The sequence below is a fragment of the Cetorhinus maximus genome, chromosome 11, assembly GCF_964194155.1.
Source record: "Cetorhinus maximus chromosome 11, sCetMax3.hap1.1, whole genome shotgun sequence".
NCBI lineage: Eukaryota > Metazoa > Chordata > Chondrichthyes > Lamniformes > Cetorhinidae > Cetorhinus > Cetorhinus maximus.
The window spans coordinates 55853408-55869044 of record NC_135889.1 but is presented as its reverse complement, the minus strand read 5'-3'; the positions used below and the strand labels follow the sequence as shown (position 1 = coordinate 55869044).

The 15637-nt window shown below is 40.0% G+C and overlaps 1 protein-coding gene across 50 annotated transcripts in view; it reads right to left on the bottom strand.

The window, feature by feature from the left end:
• The window catches only part of ttn.2 (titin, tandem duplicate 2), a 694778-nt gene that overhangs the window by 271374 nt on the left and 407767 nt on the right, over positions 1 to 15637 (bottom strand). For 47 of the 50 annotated variants that reach the window (XM_078552010.1, XM_078551990.1, XM_078551964.1 and 44 more), the window contains 11 exons: positions 13971 to 14534; positions 8931 to 9212; positions 8532 to 8810; positions 8120 to 8398; positions 7742 to 8020; positions 7345 to 7632; positions 4591 to 4869; positions 4119 to 4400; positions 3711 to 3989; positions 3295 to 3573; positions 102 to 380 (listed from right to left, as the gene is read on the bottom strand). In XM_078552010.1, the coding sequence (XP_078408136.1) occupies positions 102 to 380; positions 3295 to 3573; positions 3711 to 3989; positions 4119 to 4400; positions 4591 to 4869; positions 7345 to 7632; positions 7742 to 8020; positions 8120 to 8398; positions 8532 to 8810; positions 8931 to 9212; positions 13971 to 14534 (3369 nt within the window). The remainder of the gene's footprint in view (positions 1 to 101; positions 381 to 3294; positions 3574 to 3710; positions 3990 to 4118; positions 4401 to 4590; positions 4870 to 7344; positions 7633 to 7741; positions 8021 to 8119; positions 8399 to 8531; positions 8811 to 8930; positions 9213 to 13970; positions 14535 to 15637) is intronic. The other 3 variants (XM_078551983.1, XM_078552005.1, XM_078551995.1) reach the window with 3 other exon arrangements.

Here is a 15637-nt window from a genome sequence, read left to right as displayed (position 1 = left end):
ATATAGTAGGAAAGCAAATGCTATAATTTCTTCCAAAATATTTACCATTTCTTTTAAATATTACAGTAAATACAATGAAATGGAAGAGTAAGAATACCAACCCAATATTGTAATAGAAGCTTTGCAACTGCTGCTACCAACATCATTCGCAACCTCACAAGTATATTCACCACTATCCTCCTTCTCGGTAGTCCGAATCTTTAAACTTGTAAGCTTATTGGTAAGACTGATTTTATATTTTCTACCAGTCACCAACTCTGTGCCGTACTTAAACCACCTGGCTTTAATTTCTGGTGTTCCTGTAAAAGTGCAGTCTAGTGTTGCTGGCTCTCCTATAGTTACACTAATAGATTCTGCTTTCTCTATAATATTTGCAGGTTCTGTGACAAAAAAAGGTTAGAAGATAAGAATATAAGAAACAAGAATAGGCCATTTTGACCCTTGTAATTTTCTTTCCCTGAGCCAAACTATTGAATCTATAACAGAACTAGGCACATAATTCCACAACTACTCCTTGCAAAAACCACACTATTCATAAATGCTTTTCTCAATTCCTGAAAAATTCTGCTTACACAACTGTTCAATTTCTCATTTAACATATACTCAACCAACTCTTTATTTATTTAATTAATGGCATGCATTGGCAATTTTGTGAGTTTACACCTATGTCTAAATTCTTTCAGCCATTTTTTCTTTTGATCACAGCTTTGCATCAATCATATCAACGTTATATTAACTTAATCAGTTATTCTCATGATTCCAACTATTATTGCATTATATTCTTCTTTCATTTTCTCTATTCTACGGAGAATGGTTCAGAAATTGCTGGAATGGCATAGCTCGGAGCAATTACCACGAGTTTGATTTTTTCCCCCCACATCCTTCATATTTTTGCGCTATAAATTGCTGGAAATACAAATTGATAATTATGCAGTGATGTCAATGGGGCATCTGCATCCAATGACTTGTCTCATTAAATTACATTTAAGGATAGATAAAGAAACAGAACAAATGATGCAGTGGGAACTAGAGTGAATTAAAGGCAAATTAGATACAAAAACAGAAACAAACAGATGCAAAAGAAAGGTTGAATTAGGAGAGAGATTGAAAAAAGAGCGAAAGCAAAAGTGAGAAAAAAGTAAAATGGAGCATTTAAAAAATCTCTAAAAATAATTTACCACCTGCAGAAGTGAGATTTGATCGTTTCAATTGTTCACTTTCTGGGCTTCCAAGGTTGAGGTTTCAAGTCAGAATCATAAATCACATAACTGACAATGTCCAAGCCCAAAACGTGCATGGCAAGACTAATTTATATGCTTCATGCTCTCGTCGGGACCTGGAAAAATTTATTAATTTTGCTTCCAATCTCCACCCCTCCATCATTTTCACATGGTCCGTCTCTGACACTTCTCTTTCCTTCCTTGACCTTTCTGTCTCAATTTCTGATGATAGACTATCCACCAATATCCATTACAAGCCTACCGACTCCCACAGCTACCTCGACTACAGCTCCTCACATCCCGCTTCCTGTAAGGACTCCATCCCATTCTCTCAGTTCCTTCGCCTCCGTCGCATCTGTTCTGATGACGCTACCTTCAAAAACAGTTCCTCTGACATGTCCTCCTTCTTCCTTAACTGAGGTTTTCCACCCACGGTCGTTGACAGGGCCCTCAACCGTGTCCGACCCATCTCCCGCACATCTACCCTCACGCCTTCTCCTCCCTCCCAGAAACATGATAGGGTCCCCCTTGTCCTCACTTATCACCCTACCAGCCTCCTCATTCAAAGGATCATCCTCCGCCATTTCCGCCAACTCCAGCATGATGCCACCACCAAACACATCTTCCCTTCACCCCCCCCTGGCGGCATTCCGTAGGGATCGTTCCCTCCGGGACACCCTGGTCCACTCCTCCATCACCCCCTACTCCTCAACCCCCACCTATGACACCTCCCCATGCCCACGCAGAAGATGCAATACCTGCCCCTTCACTTCCTTTCTCCTCACCGTCCAAGGACCCAAACACTCCTTTCAAGTGAAGCAGCATTTCACTTGCATTTCCCCTAACTTAGTCTACTGCATTCGTTGCTCCCAATGCGGTCTCCTCTACGCAAACTGGGCGACCGCTTTGCAGAACACCTGCGGTCTGTCCGCAAGAAAGACCCAAACCTCCCTGTCGCTTGCCATTTTAACACTCCACCCTGCTCTCTTGCCCACATGTCTGTCCTTGGCTTGCTGCATTGTTCCAGTGAAGCCCAACGCAAACTGCAGGAACAGCACCTCATCTTCTGACTAGGCACTTTACAGCCTTCCGGGCTGAATATTGAATTCAACAACTTTAGATCTTAAACTCCCCCTCCCCCCATCCCCACCCCGTTTCTTCCCCCTCCCTTTTGTTTTGTTTTTTTGTTTTTTTTTTGTTTTTTTGTTTTCAATAATTTATATAGATTTTTCTTTTCCCACCTATTTCCATTATTTTTAAATCTACAACTAATACCTTATCAATCTTCCCACCCCACCCCCACTAGAGCTGTACCTTGAGTATCCTGCCATCCATTCTTAATTAGTACATTTTCTCAGATAATATCACCACCTTCAACACCTCTTTGATCCTTTTGTCTGTGACATCTTTTGATTATCTGCTCCTATCACTGCTTGCTTGTCCCCACAACCACCCCACCCTCAACTTCTCTCCCCCTGGCCCCCACCTTAAACCAGCTTATATTTCACCCCTCTCCTAACTATACTCAGTTCTGTTGGGGTCGTGTGGACCCGAAACGTCAGCTCTTTTCTTCTCCGCCGATGCTGCCAGACCTGCTGAGTTTTTCCAGGTAATTCTGTTTTTGTTTTGGATTTCCAGCATCACCAGTAGTTTTTTGTTTTTATCTCTAATTTATATGTACGCTGCAAACCCAGCAATTTCTCGTCACTCATGGAGAGTGACAACAAGCCCTCATTTTGGTGAGGCCAATGGAGGAGCACTGCAAATCATCCAACAATTTGTGGCAACTTGGAGGTACTGGATTATTTCTTCCTTGCCACAAATTGATGGGTTTTATACACACTAATAATGGTGCATGCCATTAACTCATCATTATTTTTCCAGTTATTTCTGACCCCTAATTTTTTTGAAGACTTTCTTTATGGTTGAGACATTTCAGCACATTCTCTGCATTATTTGCTTCAACTGCTTTCAAACAGCCTTTATGAAACTAAAATAAATTAAAACATTTAAAAGAGTTAAGTTTTTTAAAAAATACAGTTTTAACACACAAGTTAATCATTTTTAAACCAACCTTTCACTAGCAAATTTGCAACACATTTTATGATTCCTGCGTCATTCTTCGCCTGACAAATGAACTTCCCACCATGATGTTTTACAACAGAATCAATTTGCAGTGTAGCTACATCATTCTCAAAAGATATTTTAGTGTTATCATCTTCTGTGACATCATCATTATCTTTTTGCCAGGTTATAGAAATTGGGCTTGCACCTTTCACAGTGCACTGAAACGTAGCAGCAGTTCCCAAAAGCGCAGTAACATTTTCAATCTTCTTAACAAATGATGGAGGTTCTGTTTTTAAAATGAAACATTATAAATATTGGATTTTGTTGATTAATCATTTCAAAATCAACTGATAAGTAGTGTGAAAAAAATTAACGTGGAAAGTAATTTAATGGAAAAGAAACAATTGCTCGGTCTTTACTAACCTGTCAAAGTCACTGCAGAACTGCAGGAACAGTCTCCCACTTCATTTGATACCGTGCATTGATATTCACCAACGTCTATGGTATCAAATTTAAGAACATGTAAACTAACTAACGAGTTTTTACTGATTGCCTTGTACTTTTTGCTAGGCCTAATTTGCTTATTGTCCTTATACCAAGAAACATCATATGGGGCTGTACCAGCCACTTCACACTCAAGAATGACGTCAGAGGCTTTGAGCGCCTTAAGAGGTTCAAGTTTTTTTCTGAAAGATGGAGGTTCTATAAAGGAACAAATAACAAATTCAATCTAAAATATATCACTTTACACTTAGATGCAAAGCTTTCAATGTCAGAAATAGCTTGTTAATGCAGCCTAAATTTGTGAAATTAGAAGATATCTTCACAGACCTTTAATTGTTACAGTAACACTGCAACTCTCAGTACCAACTTCATTCTTAGCTTCACAACTGTATTCTCCACTGTCTTCCACATCACCATCAAGAACTTCAAGAATGGCCACACAGTTAACAAATGACACTCTATATTTCTCACTGGGATGAATTGGCTTGTCTTCCCTATACCAGGTAACATTAATTTCAGGTGTGCCAGTCACTTCACACTCAAACTGAGCTGAATCACCAATTTTCAATAATTTTGATGGTTCTAGTTTCCGTAAAAACACTGGCGGTTCTATAAAAATCAGGATGTAATAAAGAATGAACTTAAAAGACATTCATAAATGAAGACAAGAAGATAAAAGCATGCATGGCACTTAACTTTAAATCCTCTACAATGCTAGCGATATCTTAACAGAAAGAACAAAGAAACTATTAAGAATATTGAATGCAACTAAAGAAAAAACATATAAAAAAAGAATCACCTTTTACAAAGAGGTTTGTGGTACAGGAAATTGTTCCAGCATCGTTGCTGATTTCACAAATGTAATCACCCTTGTCAGAAGGTTTCACTGAAAATAGCTCAAGAAAAGTTGTAGAAATATCCTTCTTAATGAAACAGGCGCCACCAGTCACAAGCTCTGTGTTACCCTTGAACCATTTCATTGACATTGGAGGTGTTCCATTCACTACAGTCTTAAACTTCACAGTTGAACCAGGTAGAACATGCTCAGATGCAGGCTTCACTATAAAGCTTGGAGGCTCTAAAAGACATTCAAAGAAAAAGCATATGAATAATGTATAATGAATGAATATAAAGTATTGAGCAAGTAAGCTTCCCCCCCATTTCATCCTTCCATTTTCATTTACAGTGATTAATGATGGGGTGCAGTGCCACCACAACATTACAGTGCTGAGTAAGGGCCTTTTAAACAGACCTTCTCTGGCACGCAGCAGCCCCTGTGGCCGCCTCCACACATTTTCTGGAAGCACTGGACCCGACTCTAGGTATCAACCTGCCCCCACCTGTGGAACTTTCTCCTCACCTAGTTTGCAGTGTTGGAAAACTTCCCGACTCTATGCTCCTGACACGGGAGCGAAAATCAGACTCCAATGGTAGAATTTTCACCTAGGCAGGCGGGCAGTGGTGTGCTTGGCCTGCTCGAGCGTGAAATGACGCGAATTGACATCGGGAGAGCGTCCCAATGTCAACGCACATTCATGCGATAGTTCAGTCAGCGCATTCACGTGGGAATCAGCAGCGTGCCCGCTGACAGTTAAAAGGCCTGTTAAGGCCATTAAAGAATCAATTAACTTAAATTTTTCACTGCCTGTCCAACGTTACTGTTGGCGGGCAGGAGAAAAGGCCAAGCGACCTTTGCAATTTTTGGAAACCTCATCCACGGGCGGGATGAGGTTTCCTACATCAAATAAAAATTTAAAAAAATCTTTTAAATTTCACTTATAACATGTGCCTATTCATGTGACTCCGTCACATGAGGGGACATGTCTTATAACATTTTTCTGATCATTATTCTTTTGAAAACTCTTCATCTCCCTGAGGCAGCTCTGTGCTTCAGGGAGATTCTCAAGTGCGCACTCGCCCCCTTCACCCCGCACAGACAATGATGAGCGCTTCCACTTGTGTTTCACACTGGGTGGGCCTTAATCGGCCCACCAGCGTGAAACCGCCTTCCAGCCTCGATCACGGGCGGAGGGCGGCTTCCCGACCACCACTGCCCACCCCTGCTGAGGTCAAAATGCTGCCCCAAGTGTGTAGTTGGGAATTTCGGCTCACATGGGAATTTGGTGCTGAGGGAAATAGAGGTGCTCCTTTTCCAACCTTTTTTCAGCCTCCAGTAGCTGTAGTATTTACAAGTTGCATGCCAGAAATAGAGGGTAACCTAGTGACAGTGGCAAGAGATTGAAGAGCTAGGGGGGTGAGTTGTGGGTTTGGAGTATTCCAAAGAAAGTCAAAGTGTGATATAACAGCAAAGAAGATAACTGATTGATTGGTTGGTGAGCATTTTCTCTTGTCTAAACTAGGGAATTTTAATAGGCGTAGGTATAACTAATTGAAATAAGACTACAAGCACAAGCAGGGATAGAGGTATTAATAAAAATGTAATTAAGAAAATAATTAATTAGTTACTTAAAACACAATAAGGATGGCAGGGCAACTGATGTGTTACAGCTGTAGTTTTGGTGGGAGTATTAGCTGGTGGACACCAGAGTGATCCACGGCAAACATATCTGAAGTAAGTGCCTGTGGCTTGAGGACCTTTGGCTCAGAGTTCGTGAGCTGGAGGCCGAGCATCAGACACTGCGATGCATCAGAAAGGGGGAGGTTTCCTGGACACTTTGTTCCAGAAGGCAGTCACACCCCTTGGGCCAGGGTCATCTGAGTTGATCTGTCCTCAGGGACAGGAGGGTGTGACTGCAAATGAGGCAGACACGGGAGTCGAGAAGGAGCTTCAACCCTTGCAACTGTAAAAAGGTACCAGGTTCTTGCAGCTTGTATGGACAAGAACGGGAGCCGCAGGATGGATGAGCAAATTGATCATGCCACCGAGATACAGGGAACCATTCAAGTGGGAGGAGTAAATAGAAACGTAGAAGTAGTAAGGGACAACAGTATAGTCAGGGGAGGATAGACACAGTTCTCTCAGTCGAGAGCATGAGTCCATAAGGCTGTGCTGCCTGCCCAGTGCCAGGGTTTGGGACATCTTCTTGGGGCTGAAGCGGAAGACTGCAGAAGGATCACATGAATCACAAAATGTTAGTATGCAGGTGCAGCAAATGATTAAGGCAGAAAATGAAACGTTAGTGTTTATTGCAAGAGGAATTGAGTATAAAAGTAGGGAACTGTTAGGGATGGGCAATAAATGCTGGCTTAGCCAATGATGTCCACACCGTATGAACGAATAGAAAAAAATTATGCCTTGGTAAAAAATCAACAACTTAAAGAGAGGAAGCTAGCAAAGAAAGAAGTCTCCAAAAGCCTTGGAAAATGCTGAGCCATGCAATTTAACACTACAGCACTTATTCCATTTCGACATCAAAGCAGCAGATTAAATTGCAAAGAAATGCAACAAAAGTTGGTCAAACCTGAACAAATTATCAATGAAGAATATGCTTTGAACAAAACTAAATGGGTTTGCAATTGTCCTAGGATTCAACTTGAAATAGCAAATGAAAAGGTGTCAGTGCAGAAGCAGAATTTAATTATTTGTTCAAACCTTTTATACTTAAGACGCCACTGCATTCATCACTTCCTGCAGGATTAGTAACTTTGCAGGAGTAGGTTCCACCATCTGCAATCTCTAAGTGACTAATCGTCAAAATAGCAGTGTTGTCTTGACATGATATTGTGTAATTATCATTGGCTGTTATCTCTTTGTCATCTTTATACCAAGAAATACTGACTGGGATAGAACCAGAAAATTTGCATTCCATGTGAAAAGAAGTACCCAAGATGCTGGCCATTTTTCGTAACTTTTTTGTGAAGGAGGGTGCAATCATACGATCTGCCCAAGACAGAATAACAAATCAATAAGATTACCGAAACAAACTTAAAACTATGCTTAACTTTACAATAAGCAAAGAAAATATAAAATTAGATAATTATATACTAACCCAGTACAGTAATAAAGGTTTTGCAACTGCAACTGCCCACATCATTTTTGACCTCAAAAGAGTATTCACCACTATCCTCAATTTCTGCAGAAAAAATCTTTAGACTGGCGACTTTATCTGAAAAACATGTTTTATATTTTCTACTGGATATCAGCTCCTTGCCATTCCTGAACCATTTAATTTTTAGTTCTGGTGTGCCAGCTATTGTGAATTCCAAAGTTGCTGGGTCCCCCGCAGTCACACTAATTGGCTCTGCTTTCTCTAGGATATTTGCAGGCTCTATGGCGAAATAAAATGGTTAGTTACCATTAACAAAACATCATCATTTCATAAAATATGAGGTTTGCATAAAAAGGGCAAACACATTCTCAAACTAACCTTTCACAACTAAAGTTGCCAGACATTTTTGACTTCCTGCTTCATTTTCTGCAGTACAGGTGTATCTCCCACCATTGTTCATTTCAACAGCAGCAATTTGAAGAGTACCAATATTATTCTCATATGTCACTTTGATATTATTATTCTCTGTAACAACATCTTTATCTTTCAGCCAGGTTAGAGTGATAGGAAATGAGCCTTTTACGCTGCATTGAAACATAGCTGAGCATCCCAAAAGTGCAGTAGTATTCTCAATCTTCTTCACAAATGATGGTGATTCTAATTTAAAATGAACATACAGAATATGTATTTTATGGTCCATCTATTAAATGATCTTTGTTAATTTTTTAACATCTCTTTAAGACAGTAGATTATGAAAGTACTTCCCTCGCTTTCTGAGAACATTACTAACCTTTTACTTTTACCGTTGCACCACAGAGACATTTTCCTACTTCATTAGAAACGGTGCATTGATAATCACCAACATCTGAGAACTCAAAGAATCGAATTAGGAGAGAAGCATGAGCATCTTGGGAGATTATCTTGTACTTCTTGCTAGTTCGAATCAGCTTCCTGTCTTTATGCCAGAAAACTTCAAATGGAGCTGTGCCAGACAGCTCACATTCAAGAGAGCAACTGAAACCTTTTACTACTTCAATAGGTTCAAGTGCTTTGATAAAAGAGGGAGGCTCTACAAAGGAAGACACAAAAATCTCATGCTAAAATTCTATTTCAAACAATTATTTTTTTCCAATAGAAAAAGTAACAAAGATGTTGCCTAATATGAAACCAATGTCAACATCATACAGACCTTTAATTGTGATGACAGAGCTGCAGCTATCAGTACCCGCTTCATTTTGTGCTTCACACACATAATCCCCGCTATCTTCTACATTTAGATCATTAATCTCAAGAACAGTTGTAGAATCAACAAACGATATCTTGTACTTTTCGGAGGAATTCAGAATCTTATTGTTCTTATACCAGGCAAGATTGATTTCAGGTGACCCTTTCACTTGGCATTTCAAGTGCGCTGAATCACCTTGTTTCAATAGCAATGATGGTTCTAGCTTCTTAATGAATGAAGGTGGTTCTGAAGGAAGGTTTGAAGAAATATTTTAAGAGATGCCAAGAAGAGGCATTTACAAGAAGAGAACTAAGATCACTAAGACAATTTTAAAGAAAAGATGTAACACTTAACATATTAATCATTGCTAGTGATAATTGAGAAAATTCAAAATTATTAAACTTTTCAACTTTTTTCAACAAAATAATGCCTATTCATATATAAAGATAAAACTGTTAAATTGGCGACAGGTATAAAGCAGCAACTGAAGTGTGGAAGAGGCCTCTAATCAGGTGGGAAGGCACACCATGGAGAGACCATTGCCTCCAGGACTCCCTCCTCGATTAAGTCAGGAGTGGGAAGGTCAAGGTCGGTCTTCCCACCCCTAGGCAATTTAAGGCCCTTAAAGGGCTATTTAAGAGCCTTAACCTGTTGCTGCTTGGGGTGGGGTGCCGAATATCATGTGGGCAGGTCATATGTATATCCTGACAGCCTGCCTTGTGGGCTCAGGTGCAAGGGGGTAGGTCGGGGGAGAGGTGGGGGTGGGGGATGGCAGGAGGGGGTGTTGTGGTGGTGGGAGGGGGTGTTGTGGTGGTGGGAGGGGGTGTTGTGGTGGTGGGTATGCCCTGCTGCTTGAACAATTAGCCCAAAGAATCTGCTTGTCAATCACATTCAGAATGAGGCCAAAATCTTTATACCATTGAATCATAGGATGGTTACAGCACAGAAGGAAGCCATTTGGCCCACTGTGTCTGTACTGGCCCTCTGAATGAGCAATTCACCGAGTGCCTTTTCCCCAATTTTCCTTTTCAGATAATGATTAAATTCCCTTTAGAAAGCCTTAATTGATTCTGCTTCCACCACAGTTTCAGCCAGTGCATTCCATATCCTAACCACTCACTGCATGAAAGGGTTTTTCCTCATGTCACCACCACTTCATTTCCCAATTACCTTAAATCTGTGCTCTCTGGTTCACAATCATTTCACCAATGGGAAAGTTTTCTCCTTATCAACTCTGTCCAGACTCCTCATGATTTTGAATACCACTATCAAATCTCCTCTCCACCTTCTCTACTCAAAGAAGATGTCCCAACTTCTCTAACCTTTCTACATGAAAAGGGCCTGAATCTTCTGGTCGGTGTGCGGGGGCAGGCCCCCACTTGCCGACGCGTAAAATGACTTGCGGTGACATCGGGCGTGCGTCCCGACGCCACCGCACGTCATTCCGATCTTCAGTTCAGCTGCGCACCCGCCAAACTGTCAAAGGCCTATTAAGGCCATTTAACAACCAATTGAAACAACTAACAGGGCTGCCCATCCAACCTCAAGGTTGGCGGGCAGATGAAGAGCCCTGGCGGCCTTCGCATTTATCATGAAACCTCATCTACGGGCGGGATGAAGTTTCATGAAAGCTTTATAATTCAAATAAATTTTTTAATTAAAATTCATCGTCATGTCCTAGCTCATATGACACTGTCACATGAGGGGACATGTCGGAATAATTTTTTCTATTTTTTTTTAAGTTTTCATAATGAAAATAATCTTCCTGAGGCAGCTCTGTGCCTCAGGGAGATTTCCACGATCTTTCGCGCACGAGCGCGAAAGAGCGCAGGCCCTGACTCTCCCCCCGCCCGCACAGGGAGCGCTGAGCGGTTCCGGGTGCGCGTCACACTGGGCGGGCCTTAATTGGCCCACCCATGTAAAATGGCAGCGATCGGCTGCGCGCCTGCCCGCGCCCGCTCCCGCCCAGCCCGCACGATAGGGAGAAAATTCTCCCCAAGGTTCTTCATCCCTGGAACATTTCTCGTAAATCTTTTCTGCATCCTCTCTAATGCTTTCTCATCCTTCCTAGACTGTGATGCCCAGAAATGGACACAATACTCCAACTGAGGTCAAAATAGTGTTTTTTTTACAGGTTTAACCCTAACCACTCTCTCAATCTGCCCTGCCACCTTTGTGCTCTGTTCCTGTACCCTCTTTAAAATTGCACCCCTTATTTTATATTGTCTCCATGTGTTCTTCCTACCAAAATGAATCATCAAACTTATCCACATTAAATCTCATCTGCCACCTGTTCACCTATTCCACCAACCTGTCTATGTCCTTCTGAAGTTCTACACTATTGTCACCATGGTTCACAATACTGTCAAGTTTTATATCATTTGCAAATTTTGAAATTTTGTCCTGTACACCAAGGTCCAGGTCATTAGTATATATCAGGAGCAGCAGGGATCCTAACACTCATCCTTGGGAAACTCCACTACAAACCTTCCTCCAGCCTGAAAAACACTCTTTGCTTCCTGTCACTCTGCCAATTTCGTATCCATGTCTACTGTCCATTTTATTCAATAAGCTCTAACTTTGCTCACATGTCTATTGTGCAGCACTTTATAAAATGTCTTTTGGAAGTCCATGTATACCACATCAACAGCATTACCCTCATCAATCTCATCAAAAAACTCAAGCAAGTTAGTTAAACATAATTTGCCTTTAACAAATCCATACTGGCTTTCCTTAATTAACACACATTTTCCCAAGTGAGTTTTAGTTTTGTCCCGAATTATTGTTTCTAAAAGCTTCCTCACCATCTTTTTTTTTAACATCCTTTTTTGAACAAGGGTTTAACATGTGTAATTCTCCACTCCTCTGGCACCACCCTGAGTCAAAGGAAGTTTGAAAAATTATGGCCAGTGCCTCTGCAATTTCCACTCTCACTTCCCTCATTTTCCTTGTATACATCTCATCCGGTCTTGATGCCTGATCAACTTTAAGTACAGACATCCTATAAAATACCTCCTCCTTATCAATTTTAAACCTTTCAAGTGTCTGCACTACTTCCTCTTTCCCCATGATCTGGACAGCATCTTCTTCCTTGGTAAAGACAGATGCAAAGTATTCATTTAATACCTCAGACATGTCCCCTAACCACTTGTGTAAATTCCCTTTTTGGTCCCTAATCAGCCCCACTTATCCTCTCATCACCCATTTACTATTTATAGGCTTATAGAAGACTTTTGGATTCCATTTTATATTAGCTGCCAGTCTCTTCTCAAACTTTATTTTTTGCTTCTCTTATTTGCTTTCTCAATTCCCTTTGAACCTTTTATATTTGGACTGTTTCTCAATTGTATTATCCACCTGACATCTGTCATAAGCAAACCTTTTTTGCTTTATTTAATCTCCATCTCTTTAGTCATCTACGGAGCTCTGGATTTGTTTGCCCTACCTTTCACCTCCATTGAAATACACCTTTACTGTACTTGAACTAGCTCTTCTTTAAAGGAAGCCCATTGTTCAGTTATATTTTTGTTTGCTAATCTTTGATTCCAATTTATCTAGGCCAGATCCATTCTGACCCCATTGAAGTTGATTTTGCCCCAGTTAATTATTCTCACTCTGGATTGCTCCTTGTCCTGTTTCAAAGCCTACCTAAACCTTATGATACAATGGTCCGCTAAATGTTCCCTGGCTGACACCTGATCCATTTGGCCCAGCTAATTCCCAAGAACCAAGTCCAGGAATGCCTCCTTTCTCTTTGGACTGGAAACATACTGCTGTACAAAATTAATCTGAACACACTCTAGGAATTTCTTCTCCTCTCTGCTCTTCAGTCTATATTCGGACAATTAACATCCCCCATTATAACTACTCTTTCTTCCTTTAGGTCTTTTTCATTTGATGACAGCCTGTAGACTACACCGAACAATTTAATTGCACTTTTTCTTGTTTCTTAGCTCCAGCCAAATAGACTCTCTCCTTGACCCCTCTGGGACATCCTCTCTCTCAAGCGCTGCAATATTCTCCTTTATCAAATTCTGCCTCCTCTCCTTCTTTCCTTCCTTTCCGATCTTTCCTGTACACCTTGCATCCAGGAACATTTAACACCCAATGTTGCCCCTCTTTGAGCCAGGTCTCTGTTATAACCACAACATCATATTTCCATGTGCCTATTTGCATCTGCAACTCACCAATCTTATTTACCACCTATATGTGCTATGTGAATCTGAATCCAAATGAAACAAATTATGTCACAAATATTAACTGCACAGTAATTTCATAATTAGCTTGACTGTATTGAAAGAGCAACTGACTAATTCAGGTATAGACTCCACTAATTCACATTACTAACTTATTGTCTTTACTCAACATTTCTCATTATGTAATGGGGAGATATTTAAACAAGATCAAGATTGTCTTTGGACAAATTTACAGCCGTCTGGTTTTAAGAAGTAGAGGATTTTTCAAGATAAATGCCTTTTAATTAAAATAAACAGAAGGACAGCTTTCACTGTGACTGAAATATATCTACTGTGCATATTTCACTTCTTAGAAGAAAGGCATCATTTACCTATGATACACAAAGTGATACATATAAAGCATAGTTACTTAATCAGTTCTACATAATTTGCAATTACTTCAATACCCTCTCTGACAAAATGGAAAATTATCCTTATGAAAGATATATAAAGATATACTTGCATACAGCTTCACTAAATGATGAAAATGAGGTGATCATAAATAAGAATCAGCTGCATTAGAAAACAGCCTTTAATCAAGATGTTTTAATTAAAGTATTATGTAATAACTGTGATTGCACATGTGTAAAATATGCAAACCAAAATTAAGAAAAATGTAATTTGAACAAACCAGAATTAGGGTTAGTTGTCTAACCTGCAACAAGAAACATTGCCTTTAATAAAAGTTTTTTAAAAACTGTAAATAGTTTTAAACAACGTAACCACAAGTTTTGCTTACCAGAGGTCTGCAATCTACAACATTCCTTACCTTTTACTGTTAATGACGCTGAGCAGGAATCACTTCCAGCTTCATTTGAAGCTGTACATACATAATTTCCTGCATCTTTCAGTTTGGTTTTCGGGATTTCTAAAACTGCCACCTTGTCTTCAAATGTAATTTTATAATCTTTGCCAGAGTGAAGTTCTAATCCATCTTTTTTCCATGATATCTTAACTGCTGTGTCTTCATCTACTTGACATTCAAGGCGCGTACTGCAGTTAATTATAGTCTGAGTAGATTCAAGAGTCTTAGTGTAATGTGGTTTGTCAAATACTGTCAGATCAGCACTGCAAATATCAGTGCCACAGTCATTGGTCACTTTGCAAGAATAGGTTCCTTTGTTCTGAACCTTTACATTATTAATTTCTAAAACACGCTTGTTGTCTTTGATTGATATTTTGCAGTTCTCTTCATCAGTAATATCAACACCATTCTTCTGCCAAGTGGTATGGATCACAGGTGATCCAGCCACTGTGCACTGAAGTCTTGCAGTTTTACCCACAAATGTTGTAATTGATTCCAGTCTAGTTATAAAGCTTGGTGGGGTAAGTTCTACAAAAGAAACATTTTGGTTAGGATTTTAATTTTTGAAGGAATTACGATAGTGCTCATTTAGGACTGGTATGTTGTCCCAATTTACTTGAAAGAAAATTAGAAAGACAAAAGAAAACAGATGACACCGACACTTTCTGCTGCATTTGTTGCTCACCACCAAAAATAAAACAAACTCATTTACAAAATAATTATCAAGGTAGCAAAATTGATTTGAATGTCATAGTTCTGTTTTGTGTTACTGAAGGAACATGTGAATTCAAAATTAAATACTTTTCTTCTGAAGGTGAAATAATGTATGTGGAGGGACAAAATTATGTTGTAATCTAATTTCAAAATTCATAAACTAATCAAGCAACTATGCAAACCTATTAATTTATTGCAATGATTTTTTAATGTTTTAAACACATTACTGGACCAACTGGGGGAGAGATGCCACCACTGGGATTTTCCTGCTATCAGCCGGGCCATCTGCTAAGGCCTGAAGCCATCATTTAACTGAAGGCGGCCTCCTGGCCACAAGCTACCCTATTGTGGGCTCACCCTTTGTACTGATGGCTTGATAGATGTAGCCATGAAGGATTTTGAACATTTCACAATCCTGCAGAAAGCATCTCAATTTTATGGAGTGCCCCGTGGTCTCCTGCTCATTTCAGCCCACCTTTCAAGTGGGGCTGCTGACTGGAAATTGCTGCACACCCTCCCATTGGGCCTCTCACTTCATTGGTCCTCCTGCCGTCCTTAATCGGACAGGGCACTCAGAAGCGAATTGGCCATCTCCTAGAAGGTCACAAGCGACATCCCGCCCCAGCCACTTCCAGGTTCTCCACCCAGAATTGAGGTCGAAGATAAAATTGTGATCCAGTGGCAAAATTCCCAACCCATTCTATCTCATATTTATCAGAATAAGAAAATACAGTAACAAATTTATAAAAGAAGCCTAAAAGATGATGGACAAAATTATTAAATATCTAAATATCTTTTCAAAATGTAAACATTTTTCATAATTAAAAAATATAAAAATATCAAAACAAGTTACACTACACAAAAATATCAAATCAGTGTGTTGCTACCGTTGAAAGTGAGCACATGTGAAGTAAACA